The sequence below is a fragment of the Aspergillus melleus genome, assembly GCF_016097325.1.
Source record: "Aspergillus melleus strain CBS 546.65 chromosome Unknown contig3, whole genome shotgun sequence".
NCBI classification, from domain to species: Eukaryota; Fungi; Ascomycota; class Eurotiomycetes; order Eurotiales; family Aspergillaceae; genus Aspergillus; species Aspergillus melleus.
The window spans coordinates 1,924,293-1,951,178 of NW_025763372.1; the positions used below are offsets into that span (position 1 = coordinate 1,924,293).

The 26,886-nt window shown below is 52.9% G+C and overlaps 13 protein-coding genes across 14 annotated transcripts; 6 read left to right on the forward strand and 7 right to left on the reverse strand.

Moving 5' to 3' along the window:
• Positions 1 to 14: 14 nt before the first annotated feature.
• On the reverse strand, positions 15 to 218 carry LDX57_005706 (uncharacterized protein; the record flags this gene model as incomplete). The annotated part of the gene is made up of 1 exon (XM_046087391.1): positions 15 to 218. One exon carries the CDS (start codon positions 216 to 218, stop codon positions 15 to 17), a length of 204 nt encoding a protein of 67 aa, XP_045943358.1.
• An 845-nt stretch (positions 219 to 1,063) lies between these two features.
• LDX57_005707 lies at positions 1,064 to 6,662 on the reverse strand. 2 transcript variants are annotated; one of them, XM_046087392.1, is made up of 5 exons: positions 2,395 to 6,662; positions 2,263 to 2,340; positions 2,026 to 2,201; positions 1,340 to 1,968; positions 1,064 to 1,280 (listed from the first exon to the last, which is right to left on the reverse strand). In XM_046087392.1, the coding sequence occupies exons 1-5, from the start codon at positions 3,788 to 3,790 to the stop codon at positions 1,235 to 1,237; spliced, it is 2,325 nt and encodes a 774-aa protein (XP_045943359.1). In that variant the 5' UTR covers positions 3,791 to 6,662; the 3' UTR covers positions 1,064 to 1,234. The 2 variants fall into 2 exon arrangements, with proteins under 2 accessions (XP_045943359.1, XP_045943360.1); XM_046087393.1 differs by having other exon boundaries at positions 1,064 to 1,968.
• LDX57_005708 (asparagine synthetase domain-containing protein) lies at positions 4,194 to 6,027 on the forward strand (the record flags this gene model as incomplete). The annotated part of the gene is made up of 2 exons (XM_046087394.1): positions 4,194 to 4,913; positions 4,966 to 6,027. 2 exons carry the CDS (start codon positions 4,194 to 4,196, stop codon positions 6,025 to 6,027), a joined length of 1,782 nt encoding a protein of 593 aa, XP_045943361.1.
• Positions 6,663 to 6,889: 227 nt separating the features above from the next.
• Positions 6,890 to 8,302, reverse strand: LDX57_005709 (putative proline utilization protein PrnX-like; the record flags this gene model as incomplete). Its single annotated transcript, XM_046087395.1, has 1 exon — positions 6,890 to 8,302. One exon carries the CDS (start codon positions 8,300 to 8,302, stop codon positions 6,890 to 6,892), a length of 1,413 nt encoding a protein of 470 aa, XP_045943362.1.
• A 545-nt stretch (positions 8,303 to 8,847) lies between these two features.
• On the reverse strand, positions 8,848 to 10,140 carry LDX57_005710 (uncharacterized protein; the record flags this gene model as incomplete). Its single annotated transcript, XM_046087396.1, has 1 exon — positions 8,848 to 10,140. The coding sequence occupies one exon, from the start codon at positions 10,138 to 10,140 to the stop codon at positions 8,848 to 8,850; it is 1,293 nt and encodes a 430-aa protein (XP_045943363.1).
• A 907-nt stretch (positions 10,141 to 11,047) lies between these two features.
• Positions 11,048 to 11,869, forward strand: LDX57_005711 (uncharacterized protein; the record flags this gene model as incomplete). Its single annotated transcript, XM_046087397.1, has 1 exon — positions 11,048 to 11,869. One exon carries the CDS (start codon positions 11,048 to 11,050, stop codon positions 11,867 to 11,869), a length of 822 nt encoding a protein of 273 aa, XP_045943364.1.
• A 241-nt stretch (positions 11,870 to 12,110) lies between these two features.
• Positions 12,111 to 13,518, reverse strand: LDX57_005712 (DnaJ family domain-containing protein; the record flags this gene model as incomplete). The annotated part of the gene is made up of 2 exons (XM_046087398.1): positions 12,111 to 13,334; positions 13,408 to 13,518. 2 exons carry the CDS (start codon positions 13,516 to 13,518, stop codon positions 12,111 to 12,113), a joined length of 1,335 nt encoding a protein of 444 aa, XP_045943365.1.
• A 578-nt stretch (positions 13,519 to 14,096) lies between these two features.
• MRP10 (mitochondrial 37S ribosomal protein mS37) lies at positions 14,097 to 14,672 on the forward strand (the record flags this gene model as incomplete). The annotated part of the gene is made up of 3 exons (XM_046087399.1): positions 14,097 to 14,223; positions 14,381 to 14,460; positions 14,586 to 14,672. The coding sequence occupies 3 exons, from the start codon at positions 14,097 to 14,099 to the stop codon at positions 14,670 to 14,672; spliced, it is 294 nt and encodes a 97-aa protein (XP_045943366.1).
• Positions 14,673 to 15,045: 373 nt separating this feature from the next.
• On the reverse strand, positions 15,046 to 16,760 carry LDX57_005714 (cytochrome P450; the record flags this gene model as incomplete). Its single annotated transcript, XM_046087400.1, has 3 exons — positions 15,046 to 15,182; positions 15,250 to 16,352; positions 16,429 to 16,760. 3 exons carry the CDS (start codon positions 16,758 to 16,760, stop codon positions 15,046 to 15,048), a joined length of 1,572 nt encoding a protein of 523 aa, XP_045943367.1.
• Positions 16,761 to 17,499: 739 nt separating this feature from the next.
• LDX57_005715 (uncharacterized protein) lies at positions 17,500 to 19,363 on the forward strand (the record flags this gene model as incomplete). The annotated part of the gene is made up of 2 exons (XM_046087401.1): positions 17,500 to 18,578; positions 18,646 to 19,363. The coding sequence occupies 2 exons, from the start codon at positions 17,500 to 17,502 to the stop codon at positions 19,361 to 19,363; spliced, it is 1,797 nt and encodes a 598-aa protein (XP_045943368.1).
• A 579-nt stretch (positions 19,364 to 19,942) lies between these two features.
• LDX57_005716 (nucleolar and coiled-body phosphoprotein 1 family protein) lies at positions 19,943 to 21,163 on the reverse strand (the record flags this gene model as incomplete). Its single annotated transcript, XM_046087402.1, has 2 exons — positions 21,068 to 21,163; positions 19,943 to 21,001 (listed from the first exon to the last, which is right to left on the reverse strand). The coding sequence occupies exons 1-2, from the start codon at positions 21,089 to 21,091 to the stop codon at positions 19,943 to 19,945; spliced, it is 1,083 nt and encodes a 360-aa protein (XP_045943369.1). The 5' UTR covers positions 21,092 to 21,163.
• A 656-nt stretch (positions 21,164 to 21,819) lies between these two features.
• On the forward strand, positions 21,820 to 25,733 carry LDX57_005717 (GTP-Rho binding exocyst subunit SEC3; the record flags this gene model as incomplete). The annotated part of the gene is made up of 2 exons (XM_046087403.1): positions 21,820 to 22,024; positions 22,264 to 25,733. 2 exons carry the CDS (start codon positions 21,820 to 21,822, stop codon positions 25,731 to 25,733), a joined length of 3,675 nt encoding a protein of 1,224 aa, XP_045943370.1.
• A 47-nt stretch (positions 25,734 to 25,780) lies between these two features.
• LDX57_005718 (uncharacterized protein) lies at positions 25,781 to 26,716 on the forward strand (the record flags this gene model as incomplete). The annotated part of the gene is made up of 1 exon (XM_046087404.1): positions 25,781 to 26,716. One exon carries the CDS (start codon positions 25,781 to 25,783, stop codon positions 26,714 to 26,716), a length of 936 nt encoding a protein of 311 aa, XP_045943371.1.
• Between the last annotated feature and the right edge of the window lie 170 nt (positions 26,717 to 26,886).

The following is a 26,886-nucleotide window of genomic DNA, read 5'->3' on the forward strand; positions in this document are numbered from 1 at the left end:
GAGAGATGGTTCGATTAAGCACCTCCCTCTCTCTTCGCGTACTCCTCCTCCATGCGCTCCTCGTACAATCGATCCGCTTCTTCTTTGCTCAGCGGCTGCTGCTCACCCGAGTTGTCGGGCGCATTGGTATATTCTGCGTTGCTACCGGTCGACTGAGTGGTCGACGTCGAGGGGTTCGGGTGAGGTTGAGGTTCAGGTTCGTTGGTGAAGTGAGGCATTTTGAGTCTGGTGGGTTGAGGAACGTATTTGTTTGGATTCTTACAATAGATTGTATGTAAAGGAACTCGAAAGTAGGAGGGAGATAGATGGATAGAAGTGGTAGTTAGGTCGGTGAATTACAGACGTGAATCAACAGCTTGGACAAGCTCCTTTTATGTAGCTACAGTGGCGAGACAACGTCATCCAGGCACAGCTTTGGCGTTCCACTATCTTCTATCGGTCCGTGACTCATTGCAAATGGATTAACAGATATTCAACTACCATCAAGACTGATTACACTGGCGTATCTATCTACAGAATCTCTTCTCCATACCCCCGCATATAGCGAAGAAACGATGAAAAGAAAGTCAAGTAGTCCATCAAGTGGAAAGTGCCAAAGAATACGCCTGTCAATGACCCGAAGGCCGTTGAACAGACTGTTCCGCCGCGCTGTGCAATGCAGGGACCAATCTGTGGTGGACCGCCTTCTTGATCGCAGCCACCCAAACAAGGTAAGTATGAAGAAAAGAAAGAAAGAAAAAAGTCTAAAAGATCGGGGGGTCGCGGCTGTTTATATAGGGGTGACCAGGGCGGTGAGGATGGCGCTAGTGTAAGCGAGGCAGTATGAGTGGGTCTGATTGGTCAGTTGCCGGAGGTCTCCTTGGCGCTTCAGAGGCACGTGCAAGGCCTAGATGGAGTCTGGCCGGACATACCTACAGTACATAGGCATCACGGTTACTTTTATTATCTTCCAGTATTGATCGTCCACTCTACCTACACAGTAATGTAGTCGGTCAAATAATCGACAAGTTGTTTCTACAACTAGCACCCTCTCACTGACCACATATCGCTACAATGAAAACATCTTGCCATATTGACATATTCTATTAACTATTTCGCTCCACCGCGGAGCTCTCCAATATATGTTACTGCGCCCACGACGCATCCCAACTAAGCTAACCATACGACTACCATTAATGCAACGTCCCAGACTTCGCATCTCATCCTAGTCACCGAAATCATCAATCGCCGAGATCTACTCGGCGCTCAGAGCAAGACATGCGTCCACTGCTAACCCAACCCTGTATACATTATTGTTAGTAATGGTTCACGTCACGGTCGATTAAGGCGACAAACTCACCGACCCTCCTTGATCTTGACAACGTCATCGATCACGTCGCGATCAAGATTCGGAAACATATTGGACAAGGTCTCCACTACGTTGGTATGCTCCGCCCGTTGAATTCTCCGCGCTTCCGCGTCCTCGGCGCTGGCCTGTCGGGCGGCGGCATCTTGAGCGTCCATGACCCGGCGCGGTCGCTCACTCGATCGTCGCTCGCTTGAACGTCGTTCTTCGCCGCTGCTACGCGGAGGCTGATACACATTTGGGTTCAGCCTCGCTCCCGGTTGCGGAGTGGTCGCGGGTTGCGTTGGTGGTTCCACCGGCGAGTCGGGCTCGTCGGAGAAGATCCTCCCAATGGTCGACAGCGGTTTCTGAATCGTGCGCAAGATTCCGGCCACCGGTGCTGTATCCTCGTCGCTAGACTGTGCCGCCTCCCGTCGTCCTCGTTGGGTGTCTGTCGAAGTTCGCGCCGATGCCGACTGCGAACCCTCGGCTGGTCGTTCGGAGCTCTTCTGATCGACGGATTCTGTTTTGCGATTCTGCTCGGCAATGGCGGACACGGCCGCTTCGACGTTGCGCTCGAAGTCTTCGTCACTAACCGTCAAGCTGGTCCGATCCAGCGTTTCGATGAATTGAATGGCCCCAGACTGCACTTCAACATCAGCTTTCAGCTCCCCAGGACAGCAGTATTCTTCCCAACTTACCAGTGAGGACAGATAATATCCGGCCTCTCCCGAAAGCTTATCCTGGTTCCGGAAGCGAAGGATATATTGGATATTAGAAACCAGATGCTCAGGGTTAGCCTGTAGCACAACGTAGATCAAGAGAGGTATGAAGGAATCGGCGGATGTGTCGGCCTTTTTCGTATTTTTGAGGAGACCTTGTTTACCCGCTCAATCAGTAACCATTTCCCTCGTTTCACAACCGAGTCCTTTACTCACCGAAGATAACCTTGCAGCAATTTAGAATGCAGATAACCTTGTCCCGAGGCGCGCGGTAGCCATTGATCTTGGAAAGTTCTGGTCTGTGTTAGAAAGGGAATGCCCTCAACCGCAGATAAGAGGTTGACTGACCTTGTTGAGCAAGGTTCAAGAACCGAGCGCCCTGATTGCCCACAGGGGCTATGTCAAGATGCTCTTCCTTCACCCAACGGTAGATCCGCATCTTTTGAGCCAACACTTCATCCCGCTCGATGTCTTCCTGGTGCTGACCACGGCGCCATGGCCCGTGAAGCCGCTCCAGCTCTCTTCGCTTGCTTCTACTCGCACTCCTGGGAATAGATGGCGGCGCAGGTATAGTCGGGGAAAATGTCTGGAAATAAAGTCGGTTCATCACGAGCTTCTCCATTCCTTCCTTGGCGTTGTCGAACTCACTGTCCGACACATCACGCCAGACATCACACATGGCCATCTTATTCGTGATGAATGCCAGAAAGTCGCTGATAATCTTGACCTGCTCGTGAACCATCCACTGCCTTTTCCCAAACTCATGGAGAAACGAGCGAAGAAACTTGGCCACCGGGTCCGCCGTACGATGTCGCAGCTGCTCCAAGAATCTATGGAAGTCGAACGGTTGGTCGGGCTCGGGTTCAGGTGGTGGAGGAATAGTCGAAGTGGATGAGCGTCGAGACGATACCGTTTGCTCCATAATTGAGGTCCTGTGCAGGTTTCTAGGAACCGGCGCGGGCGGTTTCTCGTGCGAAGCAGTCTCAGCCGTAGGTCTGGGGCTTTGTGCAGTAGTACCCTCGCCAGCTGCTACCGCTTGATCCAAACTTGACTGTCGCTGAGGAAAGTAGCTTTGTCCGCTCAGGAACTGCTCGGCTAGTTCCAACCGAGGCGACATTATCTGTTCCTGATCTCCGCCGTCCGCGGAGTCTTGAAACTGTCCCATGATGTTTTGGATCTCCGGCTGGGAGTCGTCCTCTCGTGAACCTACTTCATTCTTGATAGCCTTCTCCGCCTGCTCTTGTCCTCCCGGGACATCCGGCAGTTCTTTCTCCGTCAACTCAGAGGGTAGCTTTGTTGGCGACGGGGGAGGCAGCGTAGACTGAGGTTTGGGTGCACGGTAGGCGTCATCTTTCTCCGGTGGCGGAGGGGGCTTGTCGGTCCCGGATGACGAGGCCCGGGACGATGTATCGGTGGATATGGAGAGTCCCTTCATCCTCCCCGAAAGTGGCTCTGGGTTGGATGTTGAGTCTGTAGGATCGACATCGGCAGGTGCCGGTCCCCCACCACGGGGTTCTGTAACGGTTTCCTGTGATCCATCATGTGTTTGTGTCTCCATACTGCCTTCCTGTATATCCTGATGGCCTTTGGGCGTTTCTGGCGGGCTGTTCTGCGACTGGGCCGTCGATTCGATGCCGTTCGAGGTCACCTGCGGAGTCGGTTGATTTCCCTCATTATAAGGAGTCGGTTGAATGTCCCCTTGACCACCGGAAGCTGGGGTATCCGATGTTCCTGTCGCAGACATAAGCTATCCCCGCATGCACGTCACCAAGATCGAATTATGAAAGAAAACACAAGGATACGCTGGACGAAAGGCTAATTCAGTTGAGAACACGGAGCATGGTGAGAGGAACCATCCAGCGGAAAGGATAGATGTTAAACCGTCACAAGCTTTGCAACGAGCGTCTCTGGCGAAACAATAAATGCGATTCAGCCAGGAAGTAGGGAACAGGTGGTGTTGAGCGATAATATTCCTCCGGAGGTGGAGGGAAGAGCGAGTATGACAGCCTTACCGGGATCATCGTTCTGCCGACATCCGTCTCCATCTCCGTCTCCCCCCCCTCTGTCTCCCTCTTTCTGTTTCTTCCTTCTGTCGCGTCGCATTTGTCCCCAACTGGTCATATTCGGCAACCGAAGGGCTGGGGATCATGTGTGGGATCTTCTTCTCCTTGAGTCAAGCTGGATCGGTATCCCCCAATGAGGAGACTTGTTGTTTATTGCGCAACCGAGGTCCGGACAGCTTTCAAGCCCACACATTCCAGTATGATGCGCACGCCGATCAGGCCGATGCAAGGGTCTCTCTCTGCCTCACGTTCGTCTCCACCGTTCTGTCCATGAGAGGCGACCATGTCGTGTCCCAGCCTCTCATCGACACCGCCACCCAGTCCGTGCTTTGCTGGAATGGGGACGCCTGGAAGATTGCAGGCAATCCAATCCAGGGCAATGATACGGAGGTAATTTTCAATCTCTTACTGGAGGCTACACAACCTTCTACCGAGGCGACCACGCCGAGTGATACCGTGCAGAATGTTGCAGATGTCCTCGGTAGTATTTCAGGGCCTTTTGCTTTTGTATTCTATGATGCAGTCAACTCTAGGCTATTCTTCAGCAGAGACTGCCTGGGAAGACGCTCTTTGCTCCAGGGCTGTGACAAGACAGGCTCTCTCAAGATTTGCAGTCTTTGCGATGGGACGTCCACAACTCATTTCGAGGAAGTTCTCACGGACGGAATGCATATGATTGATTTGACCCAAAATGTTTTCCAATGTGTCCCTGAAGCCAGCACCGGCACTAATGTTACTTTCAAAGCTGAAAGCATTCAAACAATACCCTGGGACAATAGCGACTCGTCCACGGGGCATCATCTGGTAATAAGTTCAACAACGCCTGGCTTTTCTTAACATGCTCACATGACAACAGAGGAACCCAATCCCCCCCATGAATATGTCTACCCCAGATGGGGTTCCCCCTCAGCTAAGTGTTGAGTCTCCTTCTGTCAGCAATCTTGAACAGAAGCTCCGCCAATCTCTCGCTTTAAGAATCCAGAATGTCAGAGCGCCTCCTGGAGCTACGGCAGAAAACAATGTTAAAGTTGCTGTTCTGTTTTCCGGAGGTCTCGACTGCACTCTGCTTGCTAGAATTGCAAATGAGCTCCTACCACACGATGAGACCATTGATTTACTGAACGTTGCATTCGAGAACCCCCGGGTCGCTGCCGCTGCCGGCAAAGAAGCAAAGGCAGTCTCGGTGTACGAAAATTGCCCCGACCGCATCACCGGCCGAGGAGCGTTTGCAGAGCTACAAGAGATCTGTCCCGATCGCAACTGGCGGTTTGTGGCGATTGACATTCCCTACGTGGAGACGGTTGCACATCGTGACACAGTGAAACGGCTGATGAGGCCTCACAACACAGAGATGGATTTGTCTATTGCATGTGCGTTGTATTTCGCGTCGCGTGGACAAGGATTAGCAGTTGACAGTCGACCAACCCACTCCGAACCCGTCCCGTATACGACGCCCGCGCGTGTGCTACTCTCTGGTCTTGGAGCCGACGAGCTTTTTGCGGGATATGCACGGCACGGGATGGCGTTTGCGCGAAATGGGTTTGAAGGACTCATTGAGGAGATCCACCTGGATGTGAGTCGTCTAGGTAAGCGAAATCTCGGCCGTGACAACCGTGTTATTGCCCACTGGGGCCGCGAAGCACGATTCCCATTCTTGGACGAGGAATTCGTGGCGTACGTGTCGCAAGCTCCTGTCTGGGAGAAGTGCGGATTCGGGGTTCCTGGCTCGGTAAAAGAAAGCGCAGAGGACACATCGCTAGAATCCGGGCTTGACTCGGAGAAGAAGGCGCTTCGTCTGGTGGCGCTCATGCTGGGAATGAAGCAGGTAGCTCGCGAAAAGAAACGCGCGATCCAGTTTGGGTCCAGGACCGCCAAAATGGAGAAGAGTAAAGTTAAAGGGACGGATGCTCTCAGCTGAATCAATCACGTCCGATGGACTCTTCTTCACTTCCCTTTCCCTCTTTTCTATCATCAGGGGGCTTGTTTCACCTCTTACCCATGACCTATAACAACCCACCAGCTATGATGACAAAACATGGAATCAGATACTTCTGAGATCCTTCCTCTCCTACCGCAGGCCTTCTCTTCCCCATCATCCATTATGTTCTAGCCAATGTACATCCCACGTTACAAGCCCATCATCCCCGAATTGGCATTCAATCCACCTCACATGCGATTGCAAACCGCCCTCTATCATCTCCCCCTCTCTGCACCGATTCATTCGGAGCGAGAGGACCCGGCGATGATAGAAGGGACTGGTTCTTCGTATACACGAGGTTGGAGGCACGGAGCGATGAGTCGGTCAGTGGGATGATTGCATATGTGGTTGTCTGTAGTATCTGTTCTGGATGATGGTGGTCCTGAGGAGGTGCTGTGGCCACGAGAGGTCGGGCGATGAAGCTTTCAAAAAGGCAAGTCTGAGCTTTTGGGTTCCCCTGCACACATATACCTACATACCGGTCTGATAGAAGTTGTATACACCCAGATTTAGAGATTTACGTTACACATTATAGACACCGGGGAGGCGTTAAATCAAAACAGCATATGTAATAGAAACAATAAGTAAGGTATCTATTGATAAGTCCAACAGACTTCAGAACTGCATAAGAATAAGAGAGCAAAGTCATAGTTCGTTAGAGTACACCGAAGGATGGGGGTTGAAAAGGGTGAAGAAAAGAAAAAGTAGAAGGACCCCCAAAATTGAAGAAGAATCAATAATAAAGAAAAAAGGAAACCAAGAAAAAGAAGAGAAGGAGAGGGTAAAAAGAAAAGAGGTCGATCTAGAATTCCTCTACCGTGGTGCCAACCTGCCTCTCTCTGGCCACCCGAACCAGATCCCCACCAGTGACGAGATCCATCAAGCCCATGCCCACACTCTTGAAAATGACATTCCCGCGCTGCACCCAGTCGCTCAGGCTTTTACTGTCGTCGTCTTCCTGGGGCATGCCCTGTCGTACCATCAGGATCTCGCCCAGCTCGACCACCTGCTTCGGCTTGATCTCCGCCTGGATGATCTCGCCTGCTTCCTTGAGCGCGGCGTCGAGGCTGTCGACGACGATCACGCCGCTGCGCTTGACGTGCTTGTGGAAGTGGCGAGAGGAGTGGTGGACGTCGACTTCGTCGCGGAGGATGTCCGGGTGGAGTTCGGTCATGTGTGGTTTGTAGGAGCCGATGGCGCTGATCAGACGGCCCTTTTGCCGAGCCTCTTTCGAGGTCAACAGCTCGGCCGGGAAGAGGGGCTCGACAGACGGCGTGCAGCAGAAGATGGCGTCGGCCTTGTGCAGCGCGTCGTGGATGATGCGGGTGTATTCGACGAAGTCGGTGCTGACGGCGGAGAACTTGACGTCGCCGCGCCAGCTCGAGTTATCCGGCGAGTAGATGTCGCGGAGGAGCTCGGCGGCGCGGTCAAAGGACCGGTTCACGATGAAGACCCGTTTGATGTCGGATCCACGCAGCGTCAGCGCCAGTCGGATGTGCCAGTAGGCTTGCTTGCCGGCGCCGAAGACGACGACCGTGCGGACTCGCTTGCGCTTGCTGAACACCATCGTGGCCGTCAGGGCGGTGCGGAAGGGCGTCAGCTCGTGTGCGTTGATCAGTCCGAACGGCATGCTGTCCTCGTCTAGCAGCGTCAGACTCCCCTGCGGGGAAGTGTCCCGGGAGCCCGCCGCGGGCCACGCGCCCATGGTGTTGGAAAGGCCGGTGTTCACGGGCTGCTGGTTGACGCAGCCGGAGGGGAGGGAGTGGCTGCTGGAAGTGCTGGAGGAGCCTCCGGCACCGCTGCTACCATTCTCCTGGGACGAAACGGATAGGTCACTCATGTCCGAGGAGAGCGAAGACATCGAGTCTCGATGGCTGTGCCCGCTCCGGGCCCGCGTCACCGGCTTCTCGACGTCGGCGAGACTGCCCTTGGATTCAACCGCACATCCAGCTGCACCTCCGTCCTGCAACGAAACCATTTTCATGCCGAGTGTCTGACCCGTCGTGGCGGGCATGAACAGCGTCGTGCAGCCATTTCGTCGGGTGATGGCGGTCCTCTGCGGTTGGTAGGCGGCGGCACAGCCGTTTTCTTGGTTGCCCGTCGAGTACTCTCGCAGTGCATGGGCTAGATTCGTCTGTAGGGAGATGATTTCGTCCCGAGTGAGGGAGAGCAGCAGCGAGCGAAGCTGTGCTTGGGAGAGGATGGTCAACGGCATCGGAGATAAAGGTGGGGGGAGGGTAAGTTTATGGTCGGAGATAGGACGGCCAATATATTTCGCTGTTTTGCGAGGTTAAGATCCAGTCTCCTGACCTCGAATGGGACTCGGTAGAATTGGTGTTATCGAGGGGATAATTAGTGGAAAGATAAGAGAGAGAAGTCGGGGGAGCAACAAGTGTCCGTTTGCGGCGATTCCATCCATAAAATAAATAGTAATCATCAACGTGCCAAGATGAGTGGACCAGCCAAGGAAGACATTGAGGTCGGGAAGGGGGCCAAGCCAGGAGAAGGAGAGACCAAGACAAAGCAAAGAGGATGCAAAGACGAGCGATGGGCGCGCTGAGGGGAAAGGATGACGACGGTCAAGACGTCGGGCGGAGCGGTCGCCCTGCGGATTGGCCGAGGAGCGCCCACTTTCGCATCGGAATCGCTTCTGGAGCCTCTTGGCATCGCCATTACGTGCGAGTACGGAGTTATCTTCATTTATCATTATTCAAGCAAATGTACGATGTAAGTCCATTCCTTCCTCCCACCCGCCGGGGGTTATCCCCACACATCCCCATCATCCCGCACCATATCATCCTCGTTCAACACCCGCAGCCCGTTCTCCTTGACCTCCCGCTTCCGTTGGCGCTTGGTGACAATTCGGCTGGGTGTGAGGGGGGTTACAGGTGTAAAGGGCATGTACGGACTGTACGGCGTCGGTAGCCCCGTCCGAGGACCCCCCATCGGTTTCTCCGGTCGCTCCAAGACCGTGGTCTTGGTGGCCGGTGCACTCTGCAGGGGGAACGCATCTCGGAAGGGCAACGAGGAGGACCCGTGACTGCTGACCGTCGACAGAGTCAACGGTGCTGGGACGGGTGCCCTGCCCCCGCTCGAGACCCTCTCGTGAGGTGCTCGGCCGATGGCGGCCGGAGGCGTTGGTGGCGGAGGCGGATTGTAGAACCGCGGTGTCAGCGGCGGTTGTTCTTCGCCGTACGAGGCAGAAGCGGCCACATCTGGAGAGCCCACGGGGGACGATATAGGTAATTTTCGAAAGGCAAGCCGCGGAGATCGAAGCTTACTAGCGCTGGCAGGAGGTCGCTGAGCCGGGTTGGGATTGGGGTTCGTGTTCGAATTGAACAGGGACAAGGAGGAGATCTTGGACAGGCGTGAGCTCCTCGGACTGGTCGGGGACTTCATCGGAATCGCCGAGGGGCCCTCGGAGATACGTGACGAACGGTCGGTGAAGGGATTCGTCACGGCGCTGTCGGGGGACTGCACGTCCTTCTCCTCTTCCGAGCTCGCTGCCCCAGCCGCTTTCTGCTCGTCGTGCTCCAGCACGGCGGCGTAAAGCATCTCCATCTCCTCCTGCGCCCGGCGCCTATCATACGCGACCACCGACTCATCGATGGTGGCGGCGCTGCCATTCCCGGACATGTGAGACCTTGACCCCCGGGCCAAACTGCTCCAGGACCTGCTGAAGTTGTTCGGTCGGTTGGGACTGGGAAGGTTGGCAGAGATGGGAGTGACTGGACTCGGATCGATACTGACGGACGGCTTGACCGGCTTCATCATTTCTACCTGGAGGCTAAAGTTGGATGACTGAACGGTCCGGCGTAGGCGTCGTCCTATAAAGAGTAGTAGTGTCAGGAGCACGGCGACAAAGATCACGTATGCCCCGACAATGCCGCCAACCTGGATGGCCAGGAGAGACTGATCCAGAGGAGGATTGACAGAGAGGTCGTTATCCCGACGCAGGTTCGACAGGAGACCCGAATTGTCTTGGAAGATTGAGCCGGTAGCAGCAACACTGGCCGGCGACAAGAGGATTGCGATGCATGTAAGAGTGGACATGGTAACTGAATGACCCTCAGACAATGAGTGATATTAAGTACCTAGGATCCGTAGGCATATCGCGGTATTGCAAATGAGGCCGCAAATCCCTTACGAAAAAGAGATAGAGTGTGACACATGCCGGAAGAAGAGGGGCCAGGGTGATATACCGACAGAGCTGTGCCAAGTGATTGGGTGTGATAGTGTGAAGAAACCGCCATGAAGACGGTTAAGTTTGAGGGGGATCGTGATGCCCGTTGCTGCGCCGTCGTTGGTGCAATTTAAGCGCCCTGCTGCACGCTCGGCACGCCCATCACACATCCTCCTTCTTGGCCCGTAAAATGGTCGAGTCTGGAGTCTGAAGACTTCAATCAATTGGTCAGTCCGTGAGAGTTTTGGTTTTCATCGATTAGTTCTATTTTTTCTCAATCATGAAACCCATTTGACTTATCTGAAGTGATTGGTTTCATCTCGTCCACTTCTAGTCACTAAGTTGTCGGTGAGAAATCACAGCCAATAAATCCTGGCAGGGTCCAAGCTCCTGTCACATTGAGGCTGTGGGCTAATGCCACTAACTCTGTGATTGACGCTCGAACCTCGATTCTGGACAAGATGAGGAAACACGAAGAAAGGGAATCCCGGATGAAGACCGCAGAGCACGTGGGATGCTTACATACACGTGAATAGCCTCAGGCCAGTATGGATAGTATAGCATGCCTGAGGCTAATGATACATGCCTGAGGTCAACCACGATGCGTTCCAGCTGGGAAAGAGCGTCCTGCAAGACTTCGACAATGAGACGGTCATCCTCTGGAGAGGCAATCATGGAGTCACTCTCTCCACCCTTCCAATCTCCCTGTATGTATCCAGTCTAGTCACTCATTTATCACCAATCCCTCCATATCTGCGTACCGCTCTACACCTCGTCATGGGCCAAAATGTCTCTGCCGTCAATGGCGTTCGGTCCGACAACTACTACCAACCCGGCAATGCCATCAACGAGATCTGGTTCGGCGACGTCGAGCTCATCTCTCGTCTCCCATTTGGGGACTCCGATATGGCTCAGGCGGGCTGGTCGAACGGCGAATGGCCCAAAGTCCCCTGGCACAATTTCATCATTCCGATGAAACGAGATGTATCGCCGACAACGGAGTACGAGGCACCAGTGATCACGGTTCCTGTCACTAGCCCGACTGATCAGAAGGGACTCTCGGATGAGAAAGATTCGGCGGACATGAAGGACGAACCGACCGGCCAGAAAGTCTGGTCTGGCAAGAAATTTTCCGGCAAAAAGATATCGCCTGCTTGTTCTGACGACGGGGGTGATGAAGATGACGGATGGGACGAGCCCGGCGTGCTTTCGGACGTCGGCACCATAGCCCTCATGGGCGCTCTTTCGACTGTCTCCATGGCGAGTTTTCGTCTACCGATTTACCTACGACAGCGCCCGGAGCCGACCAGCTTGGCCATGGAGCCTCATCGGACGAAGACCAAATATTACATCTCCCGTGCAGCCATCGCAACGCTCTCCACAATGGTTTGTCTGACGACGGCAATTCTGAGTCTTTTCTTCCTCATGACCTTCCGGCCGTCTTCGTCGCTGCGCGCTTGGTTTGGCCCGCTCTTTATAACCTTAATTTCCCTCATCTACACATGGGGACTGTATATTCAACTGAAAACGATCATCCCGCTCTGGAAGGATTGGAAGACCGTTTGGCGTGAGGGCGATCTTGAGATGGCGCAACCTTAGATTCTTTCCCCGGAGACGTTTGTTTTTGGTTTTGCATACCGACAACTTGGGCGGTGATTATCCTTAGCAGAACACATGCATGAGAGGAGTCTATCTTTACCATGGGACAGCTGCCAATGTTTGGCGTCCGGGCGGCCTGTTCCCGGCATACCTCACTTCATCGGAGTAAAGCCTGTTCGTTACACGTCAATTGTATTTACATAATATACATACCAGCCCGATATATACAGCTGTTCCAAGTCTAATCCTTCTTTGAAAACATATCCCGCCAGAATTGCTTGAACCCGTAGCCTTTCGCCTGGTCCTCCTCGTACACGTTCACCGTAGGAGACGTGCTAAGGGAATCAAGCAATCCGTTGGCTTTGGAGCCCACTGACTCGGGCGTGCGGGCTCTCTCGGTCGCCCGTCTCCTGATCTCCTCTGCCAAACTGGGAGCCACGTCGGCGTAGCATGCGGAGAGCTCGCGTTCCAAGTTCAGGTAAGGCTTCTGAGCAACAGGCGGTGCCTGCAAATTGTATGAACGGGCAAGTGTATTGAGGTTCTTGATTGTGAGCTCGTAGAACGACCGCTCAATTGCAAGATGCTCTGGATCTCGGAATGGTGGTAGATGCGGCAACCGGCTAGCATCTTCCGTATCAGGGATGCTCGATGTCTCTAGCGTCGAAGTATTGGGGACTTCATCAGCCAACGAGGCGGAGACTTCAGAGAGATTATGTTCCAGCTCTGTCGAAGGAGCTTGGGAGCCAGCACCACCCTGGAATGATTTCTCGATATTGGCCTTTTCAACTAGGCGAGCCTCTGCAGCAGCGTACGCTTGCGCGCGTCTGATCTGGGCCTCAAGAGACCCCCCGTGGCTGGCAATCTTTCTGGCAGCATGCCGTCTCCATTCCGCCCTGAGACGTTCGCGAAATCGACCAACCTCTCTCGCTAATTCCTGTTGTTTCTCAATCCATGGCGGTACGAGCTCCTGCTTCTGGATCATCTTATTCATGAAATATTCGGTGGTATCGATATATGCGCTGTTTGCGTTATGATCGGTCTGGGTGTTGATACCCTTCCCTCGCTTTATCCTGTCGAACTGCCCCCGAGCAATCGCATCTTCTATCCGTTCGTTCGCAAGCGATGTCAATCCTTGGATCGTGACGGGCATCGGACGCGCACCGGGGGTGAAACGTTCTCGCATCTCCTTCCGCATAGCTTCGCGCTCATGGTCCGATACCCCAGGGCTTTGACTGTGTGTATATGTCGAGGTACGTTCTTTGGCTTCGGCGAGACGGAGGCCTGCCGATTTCTTGGGCTTGGGGGAGATTCTCATATCGACGGGATTGGGTTGAGGGATTTTGTAGGGCGTCCGTATCGACTTCTTCGAGCTATCCAGCATCCGTAGCGTAACGTCGTGGAGGTTTTCCGAACCGCTCCACGGTTGGGCTCCGGCAATATCGCGAGTTCCTTGACCTGCGCTCGCCTTTGGGGTCAATTAGCACCATATTCACCGGGCCCTGCGGTTTGAGAGCTGCGGTGGAAAGAAAGAAACTTACCGGCATGTCCACAATGGAATGAGCTGTAGCATGCTCACTCTTGAAGGCGCTGCCAGCGATGCGCTCCTCCAACTCTCTCTTCAGGTCTTCCGAGAACCCCGCCTCCTGCATGTTTTTGCGCGCAGAGTGCCCCCCCTCCAGCATGGCTTGTTCTGTCATCTCAGACAGCCGTCTAGCCATCGCGCCATCTTCCTTGGTTCCCTCCCGCGACTGATTGGGCTCGATGTCATTCTGGGCTTTCGCGTTTGCATTTTGCCTCCGATACACTGTCGAGAACGGCCTTGCGACTGTATGATTCCTCGGTGCGTATAATGTCACGAGACTGTTGACATTGAAAACCCCCACATGTTTTCTGTTCATATCTGATCCGCCCAGTTGAAGTATGTCAATCGACAAACAGAAGACGAAGGTCGTTAGATTGCAAGAGTGGCGATAGTAAGAGGTCGAGTATACTTGCTCAACGGAGGACGAGCGAGACCGCGGCGGATGTTTACGTCAGCCACTTCCGCGGGCAAATTTGCCGGAACAGACGTTTCTTGGCGCCTTCACCTCCGAAGGGCAACTTTTGGCTTCCCTCGTCTGTCTCGGTTTGCGACGCTGCCGGTTCTCACCACTCCCTTTCCTTTCCTTTTCTTGTTTGGTTTAGTTTCTTGCTAGGGAATCAGCGTCCCCGGCTTCATCTCGTCAACATGCCTCCTAAAGGTGCCTCGACCAAACTCAACCCCGTCCGGTTGCAGACCATCCCTCACCTGCGAATCCGCCATCCGAACAAGAATGAGGGCAATCCCTGCCTGACGGTGATGTCGTCGATGCTGAGTACGTTTAGATCCTACCCCGCTCACTACCCTTGCTATACTGGACGGACGATTTCAATTGCGGTCGACTCGCTAGGATTTCCTACAACGGCACTCCCTGGTGCTATCGACCCATATCCAAATTAATCCAAGAGCTAACCAATCCACTACCTTCCTAGGCTGCTGGGCTTCTTCCGGCTACACCTCGGAGGGCTGCTTTGCTCTCGAACAGCAACTGAGACAATGCATGGACGCACCGGTACGTGTCTTGCTGCGAATCGAATCAATCCAACTCAACCCCCGACCGATTCTGAGCGCTCTTCCACCTGAAATACAAATCCACGGATGAATAAATGCTAACGATGTCCTCTTCGGGCGATACAGAAAAAGAAGAAGTCCGGCATGAACACCATCAACTACCACCTCATGAGAATGTACCCCAAGGTTGTTGGACCGAAGAAGAAGAACTAGATGTCGGTTTTGTCTGCGCGCAAATTGTCGGGGGTAAAACAATGAATGGGTTACTGAAGGGGTAGTGGTTGGCGTGATGGTCTCTGGTTCTAGCTAGGAGCCTTGTCTGCCTATTCGCCGCCAAGTTGATGGTTTCGAAGAAAATATCGCGTACCCGGAGTTTCTGGATTTTGATCTTTGAGGGCAAACTACGAATACATGGTTGCTGTGCGTTTCTTGAATTGTGTGAGATGAGGCAGGGGTCTCTTTCTGTATATGTTGCATCTTGTATATTATTACTTGTTATATCTTGAAAACGAGAATGTTCTTCTTTCTGAAAACCGGATACAGTTTGGAACGCAGCAAGGAAGATAATTTAAAACCGGACAGAACACTAGGCGGTTTCAAAATTCAACACTAACTTCTCCCCTCGAGGCTTGACCGTATAAGCATCGATTGCTTCGATATTGTCGTCGTCGACGATGCTGGTCTTGTAGTTGGTGTAAATCGCGGCAACTACATGTTTAATTTCTGGTGAATGAACAGGCTGTCAGCTCTGAAGCCTACAGAAAGGGAAATCTATACATGGCACTCTTACCTTGCAGGGCCAAATTACTCCCCACGCACATTCGGCCGCCACTGCCAAATGCCCAGAACCAACGCTTCATTTCCTCGATGTCGGAGGATGAGTTGCTGCTCTTGAGCCACCGTTTAGGCTGCCAGGTTTCGGGAGCCGGGAATACCTCCGCGTTGCGATGGAGCGAATAAGCTTGCGCGTTCACTCGCGTGTTGGCGGGGATATCTTCATACCCGGCCAGACTACAAGATGGTGACGGAGTCACTCGCGGTTGGATTCCGGGAATGGGGGCATGAAGGCGCAAGGTCTCCGTGACGATGGCTTCCAGGAGAGGCAAAGAGTCAACGGACTTGGCCGATGGCAGTCCGGCGGAGGTCGAGGGTCGAGGATACTGGATTCTCGGTTCTAGGGTAAGAAGTTCTTCGCGCAGTTCTCGCTGCAACTCGGAATGCTGGGAGAGTTCCCATAGGAGATAGGTTAGCGCAACGGCGCTCGTCTCGAATCCGGCCGTGAGTTGATCATATAGTTCACAAGCGATATCAATTCGCTCCTGCTCGAGACTCTCCTGATTTCTCTTTGTGCCGGAGGATTGTTTCGCCATTGCCTGCTTGAGATGCTTGTACACGACAGGCTCAATGTTCAGATCGGTCAATTCCAGATTTTGCTCTGCCTTGTCACACATTCCTAGGCACCATGTATCGAGTACCTCATTGGCTTCGTCGCACCATGAGGGGATCAAACGGATCCCGAAAAACTTGAGCCAGGACAAGGTGTTTGGAACTTCTTGGTGATAAAACTCGAACTTCTTTCTGGAGTGATAGAGTGACAGTAGGTTTTTCCGATAAGCTGGATCCTGAAGGAAGTTGGTCCCGTTGGCCAAGCCAAATAGATATGCCGACACGAAATCCATCGTGACGCCCTGATTGAGATCGTACATTTCAATGGGAGTCTTGGCCGCCACAGCTTCCTGGATCATGGGCAGGAATCTGTCAAAGATGATGGTTTCGGAAATCAGACGCATGTGAGGCGATGACTGCAAGTACGACTTGCTATAGATATTCGACAACATCCTCTTTCGAGTCGAATGAACCTTGCTTCCAGTCATGGTGAACATGCTGACTGTTCTGTATAGGCGTCAGTTCTTGGTACTATCTATTGCTGCTCGTCGGATGTACCGAGCGCGAGTGGATCGTCTCTTACCCCAGGGATCCAAAGACCCGCGGATACCATTCATGTTTTTCAAACCCGCCCGAGTAGACGGTCTTGATGCCGTCCTCCACACAGTTGATCGATATCTCCGAGGGGGTCAGCCTCACAATCGGCCCTAGCCTCTCATGGGCCGCATGGATCGTCCGGTTGTTTTCGCTTTGGAATCGTTTCCACAGCATCCATAACGGGGAAACCGGGGCTGTCCAATGGGCATTCGGGATTTTCGACAATGAAGACAGAAAGACCGGATGCAAGATGTACTTGTAGAGCAAGAAGAGCACCAGGGAGGCGCTCACTATAGCGGTCACCGGGGACAGGGCCATGATGATCACTCCTCAGGTTGAGTCCTAGGGTTTTCTTTCAGGTTTCTTTCAAGGATCAGGCACTGAGGACCCTTATCTACCACGGGGGGCACCGCTAATTTCCCCAGTTCGGTTCGATAAAACCTTCCGATAGGTTGGACCTGCCATTAGGAGAACAACTCCCCCGCAAAAAAAGAGAGAAATCCACTTTAGTAATGGTCAATAGCGAGTCGGTCATCGGTCGACGCAAGCACGATCCGAGATCCATCGTGATTAAGCGATAAGGGCCCGATGACATAATTCCCGGCCACTGTTCGGCTTTTGTCGCTGGGACATTGGATATCGATTCCATCTTCCTCCCTTCTTGTGCAATTTCAAGAGAAACTAGTGGCGAATATCTTGAAAAGGTGACTGTTTGTCCTCTGAGTCATTCTACAAGAGCCTTGCTTACCATATGGGTGTGAAGATCCACACACTATGGGACTATGAGTCGTCAATCGCATCGTTACAGGGCTTAACGTTGTGAACATCCCACAGTGCCCTACCTCAACAGGCAGTTCTTCACGTCTTGTTGTTTTGACTTGTTTATTTAACAATCCTACAGCTGTGGTGTGAGCTTCCTTGCTGTCTCAGCAATTCCAAGGAACTGCTCATCGTTTCTTTCTTTCTCACGTCATCTTCTCAAAAATCTTGCATTTCTTCTTATATATTTCACACTCTATACATAGAGAGCCCATCGGCATATCCCGAGACCAGAAAAATGCTATCTCTTCTTCCAGCTGAGATAGTGTATGTTATTGCCAGTTACTTGCCCACTGCAAGTGCTCTGGTGAATCTTTCACAAACCTGTCGACGCCTGTATGCTTTCTTCTCCACTGAAGATTGGCGCATTTTCCGCGCTTTTATTCAGCACCGCTTTCCTGGCATTGATACTCCTCCGTTCTGGAAGGATGCGACTCAGGCCTTGACCTCCCGCTCTCGTGCCTTGGATCGAAATGCTGCCATCGGTCGATTTGTGTTGCCTTCTGCCGGTCTGGCGAGAATCGGGACGCATCAGTCCATTAGACAGGACAACCCCACGCATGGTTATTGTCCCACTGTCGATTGCTATGAAGTATGGAATGGCGACAGATGGGAGAACCGACAGGAAACGGTGGCCTGGGGTGCTGCCCATGAACTGGCCGTGGGTATCAAACAGTTCGGACCGGACAAAGATGAGAAATGGTTTGTATTCAATGATTTGGAGAACACCAGCAGCCACGATGATATCTGCGGGTTGCATCTTTTGAAGCCTGGCCATTATGCAAAAGAGGCCAATAAAGAGCACTTGATCTTCGGTCGTATGCGTGGAGATCTCGTTCACATAGCAATCGTCCCTGGTGATGGATCCCTCGAAGTCAAGCAGAGATTCCTGACGAATACTGCCGGCATCCAACATATCGACTTGAGTGACGGACCCGAATCAGTTCTTGCGGCACACTACCTTGATGGTACCATCGGATTTTTTCCGACTACGTCTCGGGAGGAAGTAGTGAAGCCATTCGCTGCTATCTCTATTGAAGAAGAGAATGTTGCACGTAACAAGTGCTCACGATTTCTGTCGTCGGACCGCTTTGCCGTGGCCACTGGACGACTTGACGACGCGCTCGTGATTTCTACTATCACTTCTCAAAGTGTGACAGCTGGCCGCCGGATCGGTGTGGATGACTTGGATCTTGACGACCAGGCTGCCCTCGCTCCAAAGACCAGCGTCAGTGCCATTGCACCGTTGAATGTGCCGTTCTTCGGAGGCACCGAAGGAGACACATTTCTTTCTTCTTGGGGTGACAACGTGATCCGGTAAGTTCACTCGTTTGAGATTCTCGTTCTTCGGGTTATCATTTACTGAATTGGGCCGATTGTGCAGGCTTCATGACCTCCGCTCAGATAGGACGTATGAAGCAGCATATCGAGACATCACCGACTCGAATCCGGTTTATTGCATTCATCCTTTCACCCAGGATAAGTTCGTCGTTGGTGCTGGGGGAGATGCTGTCCTTAAGATCTTCGATCTGCGCATGCCCAGAACTTACGACTCCCTCGAGGCCAGAGGTTCTGTTCTGAGTGCCCCTAACCAGCAGCCTTCCAACAAAAGTCACATCAAAGCCGCCAAATCCCCCCATCTAGACCTTACTATGTTCCTCTCATACCCGCCTCCACATGCACAAGGGTTTTCAAATCCGGGTCGTGCCCGCGGGCGCGCAACCCGAAATTATCGTGGACCGATCTATAACATGTCTTCTCCCTCCCTTCTCTCACCGACCATCTACGCCGGTATCGAGGACGCAGTCGTTCGGCTGGACTTTGTCTCCACGGACGACCTCACGGGTCCCCGCCAGTCCTGGTATCAGGAACTCATCGACCTCGATTTGAGTATCGAAAACAACCCCGCCACCCTGGACCACGTTCTCAATCTCTCGGGCTACGAACGCCCAGACCCTAGAAACACCACGCATCTCCCGCCGCTGCGCACCCAACAGCCCTTCAGAGCTGTTGGGGATGATGACGTCGCGAACGAGTCGGCTACGGGATGGGATCGTCGATGGACGCGCGTGGAGACCGGCTCTTGGAGACGTCGTGATTAGAGAAAAAAAAAGTTTTGCCATTATGACTCTTGGTGTTTCTTTGTGATCCATGATACCCAAGGTTTTGGTGATTAGAATATGTCTTTGGAATATCTCTCATTTGCGCGGACATGGCTGGCCGACTCCGGGTATAAATAGTTAATATGTTTGATCTCATTTTAGAACGGTAGAAGGCTCGGCAAGCGTACTGGTGCTTTTTGTTATAAGGAACTAACATATAATTACGTGCATCGACGAATTGGAGACGCAATGCACCCGAAAATGAATGGGTTAGAAAAACGAGCAGATAGCTTGCGTTGCTATATTTATTTCTCTAAGTATAGAAGAATGCAAGTCGACCCAAGCTCCATAAGCGCCTTGCTTTCGAAGCGAAAATCATGAAGAAAGGCCTAAGACATGCAGGCAGATCTATATCTATTTTGTTCGGAAATTAAACCTTTCTTTTAACGAAACAGGGGATTTTAAAAGAAAGAGCAAGATATAGAAACCGATAGAGAATTTAACTGAGAAATAGAAAAACAAAACACCTCATTTATGAAACCAAATGGACGAGCTTGAACGCAACGAAAAAATAGACTTTCAGTCATCGAACTTGAAGGACTTGCCTCCGGTGATATCAATCGGCCCTCCACGGTACGAGCCGCGCTTCTTCTTGTTCTTCTCCTTCGTGAAGCCCTTGCCACGGGTGACGATCAAGTCGTTGTAGGCCTTCTCGGCGTACGCGTAAGGCACGTAGGTGTTGGAGGGATGGTGGTCGTAAGGCTGTTCACTGAGCAACGCCAACGGGGTGGGACGGGCGCCAGTGTGCTTTCTCGGGGCCGCACCATTTCTAGGAGCAGGGCTGGCGCTCGACGAGCTAGTCTGTTGAGCCTGCTCCAGCTTGTCGGAGTTCTCAAGGGTTCCGCTGGTGTCACTGGTGTCCTTTTCGTTGGAATCCGAGGACGAGTCATCGCTGGATCCGCTTGAGCTCGAATCGGAAGGGGGAAGTGGTGTCTTGGCCGCCTTTTTCAGGACTTTCTTGTCGTCTTCGGATTCGGAGGAAGAATCGGAAGAAGAGTCGGACGAGGAATCAGACGAGGAGTCGGATGAGGAATCGGATGAGGAATCGGACGAGGAATCCGAGGAGTCGGAGTCAGAGTCGGAAGACGAATCAGATGAAGAAGAGCTAGACGAGTCGCTCTCGCTGCTGGAAGACGAATCGGACGAGGAGTCCGAGGAAGAAGATTCGGAAGACGAAACCTTGGTTTTCTTGGTCTTAGGGGCCTTCTTAGAGTCTGATTCGGAAGAGGTATCCCATTCGGCCTTGCGCTTGGTTCCTTGCTGCTTGAAAGCAGTAGAAGATGCAGGGGCGGCCTCATTCTCATCCTCGTCGTCAGCATCACTCTCGGAGCCCGAGGACGAAGAAGACGAAGACGAAGACGACGACGTGCTGCTTGAGCTGGAGGAAGACGCCTGGTTCTCCCAGTTCTGGAAGATCTCCAACAATGAAGGCACATCCTTCGCATCGCTCGAAGATTCGATAGACTTAGCAGCCTGTTCCTTCGCGAAGGCGGTACTTGTTTTCAAGAATCCGAATTCGGTCAGAAAGGCACCGACCGAGGCGATCAGTTGAGCGGGAGGAGACTCCGCATTTTTCACCTGTTGGATTAAGAGTGATTATTAGTGACGCTGTTATCAAATCCTTGAAAACTGGATTTTCAGTACCTTCTTGTCCTTTCGCACAGCCATGGTGACAGAGATGTGAGCAATTCCTGAGGTGAGAGCGTGAATGTCGTGAGAAGTGTTGGTTCACCCTGATCGAGAAGGTGAAGTAGGGAAAAAAAAAAAAAAAAAGAAAAAAGAAAAAAGAAAGCAGAAAGAAACAGAGAAAAAAGGCGGTCAAAGGAATGTGATGAGCCCATTGGACGGATGTCGGACTCGGTGATGGGGACTCACGTGGACCCCCCGTGATCTGGAGGTACGCCATATTGAAGTATTGAAGTGCCTGGACGGTTTGCCTACATGTTATTTATATAGCGTCATATATGTTGATAGATAAGATTTGCACTATACTTCGAATAAATATTCTAGGAATCGAAAACCTCACTGCCCGACCTCCATTCCACATAAATATCAGTCGGTACTGCCAGTCTGACTGACTGAAACGGCCACGAGCTCTCCGCCCTCCAACCTGTTAGTCCCACTGGCTGATGAGCTAATTCCATTCCCTCCGACCTACGATTTGCTCCTCATTCCTCCGTCGACTCCAACTTCCGAGCGCCGGCATATCAATCGCTCCTTTCGCTTTGCTCGACAATTCGGCAGAATCTCTTACTCGAGCACCATATCCTGCGAGGATCGACCCGCCGACGTCGCCTCCTTCTCGAGTACAACGCGCTGTTGTATTCCGTCCGCCTCGCCCGATCATGTCCATTTAGCCCTCCTGAGTGATCCCGGCTTCTGGAGACTGAGAAACAATGATGAACGGCCGCGATCGTCCAAGGGGCCCTCCGCCAGGCGATCTACCGCCCCCTCAGAGAGACCCGCGTCGAGGCGGTGATGGTCGCAACGGGGGGATGCCTGCTCCCGGTGACGCCTCTATGTCGAGGGCCGAGAAGTTCGAAGACGAGAAGAAACGAATCATTCAAAGTTGCTTCGCCAGGAAAGACAATGACGGTTCATGTATGTGGTTTGCCTCCCCGCGCGTGTTATCGACGTTGTTTCAGCAATTGTCATGCCCCAGTCTTCAATGTCCGGCGTAGTAAGGCTTAGTTAAGGTGGTCGGGCTATCATCTCTTGCCGTCGGCTACGCGCTAAACTATGACCACTCTGGACCTGGAAGACAGAGGCAAACGGATGATTGAAAGCGCATTGGATCTGGAAGAACTGTCAGCTAACATCTCTCTCTTTACCCCCCGCAGTGGTTGAATCCTACATCACACATGTTCGCATCTCGGAAGATGCTGCCTACCCGTCCACCCCCGCTCCGCCGACTTCTCCCCCGGAGAACAAGAAACCACGAGTGATCATTGTTGCAGTGAGAAGGTCCGGGCGGGTGCGCATGCACAAGGCTAGGGAAAACAACGACGGAACGTTTTCCATAGGCAAGACGTGGATGCTTGATGACCTGTCGTCAATTCAATCGTATAGTGCATGGACACCAACATCCCCGATGGAACAGCAATATAAGCAATGGGCATCAAACGTGGGATTTTTGGTCAATGTCGGAAAGCCTTATTATTGGCATGCGAGAACCTCCAAGGAAAAGGAGTTTTTCATCGGCAGTCTCGTGAAGATCTACAGAAAGTACACCGGAGGCAAAGTGCCGAACCTCATAGGCTTCGATGATCGTGAGCGACAATTACTTGCCGGATCATCGTCTTCGGGAACACCACCTATGGGTCCACCAGGTGCGAACGCAAGAGGTCCGGGTCCAGGTCCAGGTCCTGCGCGCCCTGAGCGCCCTGAGGTGACTATTCCACCACCGCGTCCGGTTTCACCGCAGGGCGGTCGGCCTCAGTCCCCTTACTCAAGTCGCGCACAAAGCCGGGACGGTCCCCGTCGACTGCCCTCCGAAGAACACTCTTTACGAGCCCAGAGAAGTCGAGAGCAAATGACCAGGCCTTCTACCGGCAATTCTGGGAGAAGTGGTCCTTCGCCGTTTGCGCCGCCCCAACACCCGCCGCCGCCGCCGTTTCCCGTTGACCAACGGAGTCAGCCACCACCCCGATCAGCCGATCGTATGGCCCCTGAGAATAAAATGCCAAAGGGCCCTATGCATCTACCACCTGAATCGGCGAGAGGTAAAGATATCCCTGGCAGCTTACTAGCCGCATCTCCTACGGGCCCACGGGAAAGACCCAGCGGGGATTTTGAAGAAAGCAAATCAGTCGCTTCTCAGCCGGATTCCCGGCCTCCGTCGTCCCGTGATCAAATGCCTTTGCCTGAACCGAGACCCATGCTTCGCTCGCATGATTCGAGTTCAAGCTCTCCGGATCCCGGGCGTAATAAGGACAGTCTCCGGCCAACAACCCCCAAAACACCCGCTGCTGAAAGTCAGAAAGTCACTCAAAGCCCGGGAAGCCACCGGGGATATCCCGAAGGACCCCCGAGACTGCCTTTCCTGGAGACGCAATCGGAGCCTCGGGATAACGACGGTTCGGAACTGTCATCCGACTTGCCTCCTGAAGTAGTTGCAGCAGCAGTGCCGCCGGCATTGAAGCCTGCTTCATCTGGAGCTAGCAGTGCTCCAGCCACGGCCGACCCAGTCGATACCGCAACTTTAGATGACGCCAAAGAACTAGAACCCACCGAACCCACGCCAAGCAATGCTCCTGTATCTCCCATCTCAAGCCCGCCTGAGCCATCCTCGCCCTCCGGAGATGGTGCTCTAGATGCCCATCGACCCGGACTTGGCCCTATGATCAAGAAGAAGCAAAGCAAGGACGTGGTAGGGGCGTTTCGCAAGCCCGTAACAAACCAGGCTCCTTTCAAACCGAGACCAGGAGGAGCTGGCCAGAGGCTATTGGCAGCGGCAAAGAAGCAAAAAGCTGAAATGAGCGAGCCCGATGGAATCACTGGCGTGGTGCCAGCCCCATTCCTTCGGTCGAATCAAGAACCTGAGAATGCTGCCACGCCCGAGACGCCGGAGCAAGAGACTCCTCCCCCAGTCCCCACAACTTCGCCACCGACCGCATCTCCGGCAACGGAACCACCGACTGTGGAAGTGACCCAGCCCGTCGCGGATGAGGCTCCTGCTGTGCCGGTGTTGGAAATTCCGGAAGAACCTAGAGACACCTCGAGGGCTGCTGTTAAGGTGGATGTTGATGAACGGGCTAGATCGGTGTCCCCTTCACCCCACGATCGCCGTCGCAGACGTCATGAAGACAACACCATTAAATATTGCCAAGCACTTGGTATTGATGCCAGTGTTCTTGAAGGTCGTGGGGTCGATTTCGATGACATCTTGACTGACCTTGGTTGGAACGGGCGCTTGAACGACGAGAAGAAGATCGAGGATCTCGAGGCGGATATCCGTCGTGAAATCGGACGTGTAGAGGCTACCAGCTGGCTTGGTAACCTTGAACAGCAGGAGGGTAAAGTTGACCAACTTGCTAGATTGATTGACAAGACTATTGAAGAGTGTGAAGAGCTGGATAATCTTCTTACTCTGTATTCGCACGAACTCAACGTAAGCCCACTCCCGAACCCCATCCTATGCCTTGTCTTCAAGGATGTTTCCCGTCGAAGTCTTTTACTGATCTTAGAGCAGACCCTCAACGACGATGTGGCATACATAGAGACGCAATCTCAAGGGTTGCAAGTGCAAACCGCCAACCAGAAACTTCTCCACAATGAGTTGCAGAATCTATTGAAGACCTTGTCCATTTCTTCGACCGATCTGCGATCACTGAAGGAGGCGTCTCTCAGCAACCCAGACGGGCTGAGAGACACCGAGATCGCATTATCCACATTGTACAAAGCCATGCTTATGATTGACTCCAACATCTGGCAGAATAAGAGGCGACTCGTTGACAGCGCAGGCGAGGGCAGTGTGGGTGTGTATGCCGACACAGAAATCGGGCAGATGCGTGCAATCAAAGAAAAGAAAGAGGAATACCGCTTCCAGTCACACACCTTTTTGCAGAGGCTCAAACAATTCATGGCAATTGCCTACAAGGCGGCAGAACAGAAGAGGGTTGATGCTGCAGCGAATACCTCTAAGGATCCTCGGAAGCTTGACAGCGAGGCCAGAAACTATTTCCGGAGGGAGTTGTGGTTGTATAGTGCCTTGATGCTATTTGCGAGAGAAATCAGCGGGTCGGAATGGCACGCTCTTATCTCCCTCTATGAGCAGCAGGCGAGACTCCCGTACCAGAACGAATTCAGGGATAATAGCCTGGCATGGAAACGGGCGGCGAGAAAGCCCACGGGAGAGGAACAGGAGCTCCTGTTCACTCATCAAGAAAAGGAGAAGGAGAATGAGGGTATCACAATGGCGGCCCGCAAACTGACCGTCAGAAGGGGCAAAACCACGAAAGCCGCCCCCGGTGCGCGACTTTCCTATGGTGATAAGCAGCACGGCCGGCTTGAACCTTGCGAGGTTTTCGGTGGTACGCTACATGAGACTCTGAGAATGATCTCGGAGGAGCAGAACTTCATTCTGCACTACTTCCACTTAAGCTCTCTCTCGAGTGTCGACTTTCCTGATCTGGTTGCGTCTGCGAGCCCCGACATGCGTCGGCTGCCGGATTTCAGCGTAAACCAATCGCACGATCCCGATCGAGGAATGGCAAAAAAGGTCGAACAGATCATGGACGAGCTTTTCGCATTCTGGCCAACCGATATGCAAAACCTGGTGGATTGGGCTCTTCATGCCGATCCCTTGTAAGTGCCTATGCCTTGAAAGTATGATTTACCCTCACCAAGCTAACTACAATGTACAGACAAGGAATTGGCATCTTGTTCGCCTTGGAGAAAGCTATATCGAGATTCGACGAGACCAATCAAGACTTTATCATCCATTCTCTTCAGAAACTGCACTCCCGCCTGATCGGCCTATTCAACCGCTTTGTGGATGAGCAGATTCGTGGCATCGAAGACACCAAGGTCAAGATAAATAAGCGGAAGGGGGTCATTTCGTTCATGCGAGTCTTCCCCCATTTCTCGGTGGCCGTGGAGAACATGCTTTCCCAACCGGCACCGGAGCTCTGCGATATCCGAATCAGTGTCAACGAGGCCTACAATCGTATCAACCAGGCCATGTGGGAGTCTCTGAAGTTCATCGCCAAGGAGGCACCAGGGCAACCCACCGGAGCCGCCGCCGCATCAGGCGACCCGGAGGATAAGGAGATTCTCAATTATCATATTCTTCTGATCGAAAACATGAACCACTACATCGAGGAGGTGGATGTCCGAGGGCTTCCCGTGCTAGAAAAATGGCGCGACCGAGCGCATCAAGATTTCCAGGAACACATGAAGCTCTACCTGGACTCAGTGATTCACCGACCCTTGGGCAAGCTGCTGGAATTTGTGGAGTCTGCTGAAGGGTTAATGGCGGCGAGCAGTGACCGAACGGGCATTGCCAGCCGCCCTAGCCACTCCCGGTCGGTGGCAAAGAAGGTGTTGGGCACGTACGATATCAAGGAGGTTCGGCGAGGGATTGAATTGCTCAAGAAACGAGTCGAGAAGCACTTTGGAGACGCCGACGATCCCGGACTCAGCCGAAGCCTGGTGCTGAAGGTGATTCGGGCATGCGAAGGCCGCTACCAGGAGGCTCACGACCGCACTCGACGGGTTCTCACTGCGGTGTACGAGGGACAGTTGGACCTGGAATGGAACAAGGAGGACCTGATGACAATGTTTAGGAAGTAGTTGGGATCCCGCGGTTTCTCTTTCTCTTTTCCTTCTTATTCTGTTTCTCCATCTCTTCCCCTTTTCTTATCTCTACATATCCTTGTATCATTGTCATCTTGCCATCACCCCTTCACCGCTACGATTTTTGTTTTTGCACTTGTATACCGGGGGCGGTACGGAAGGAGCAT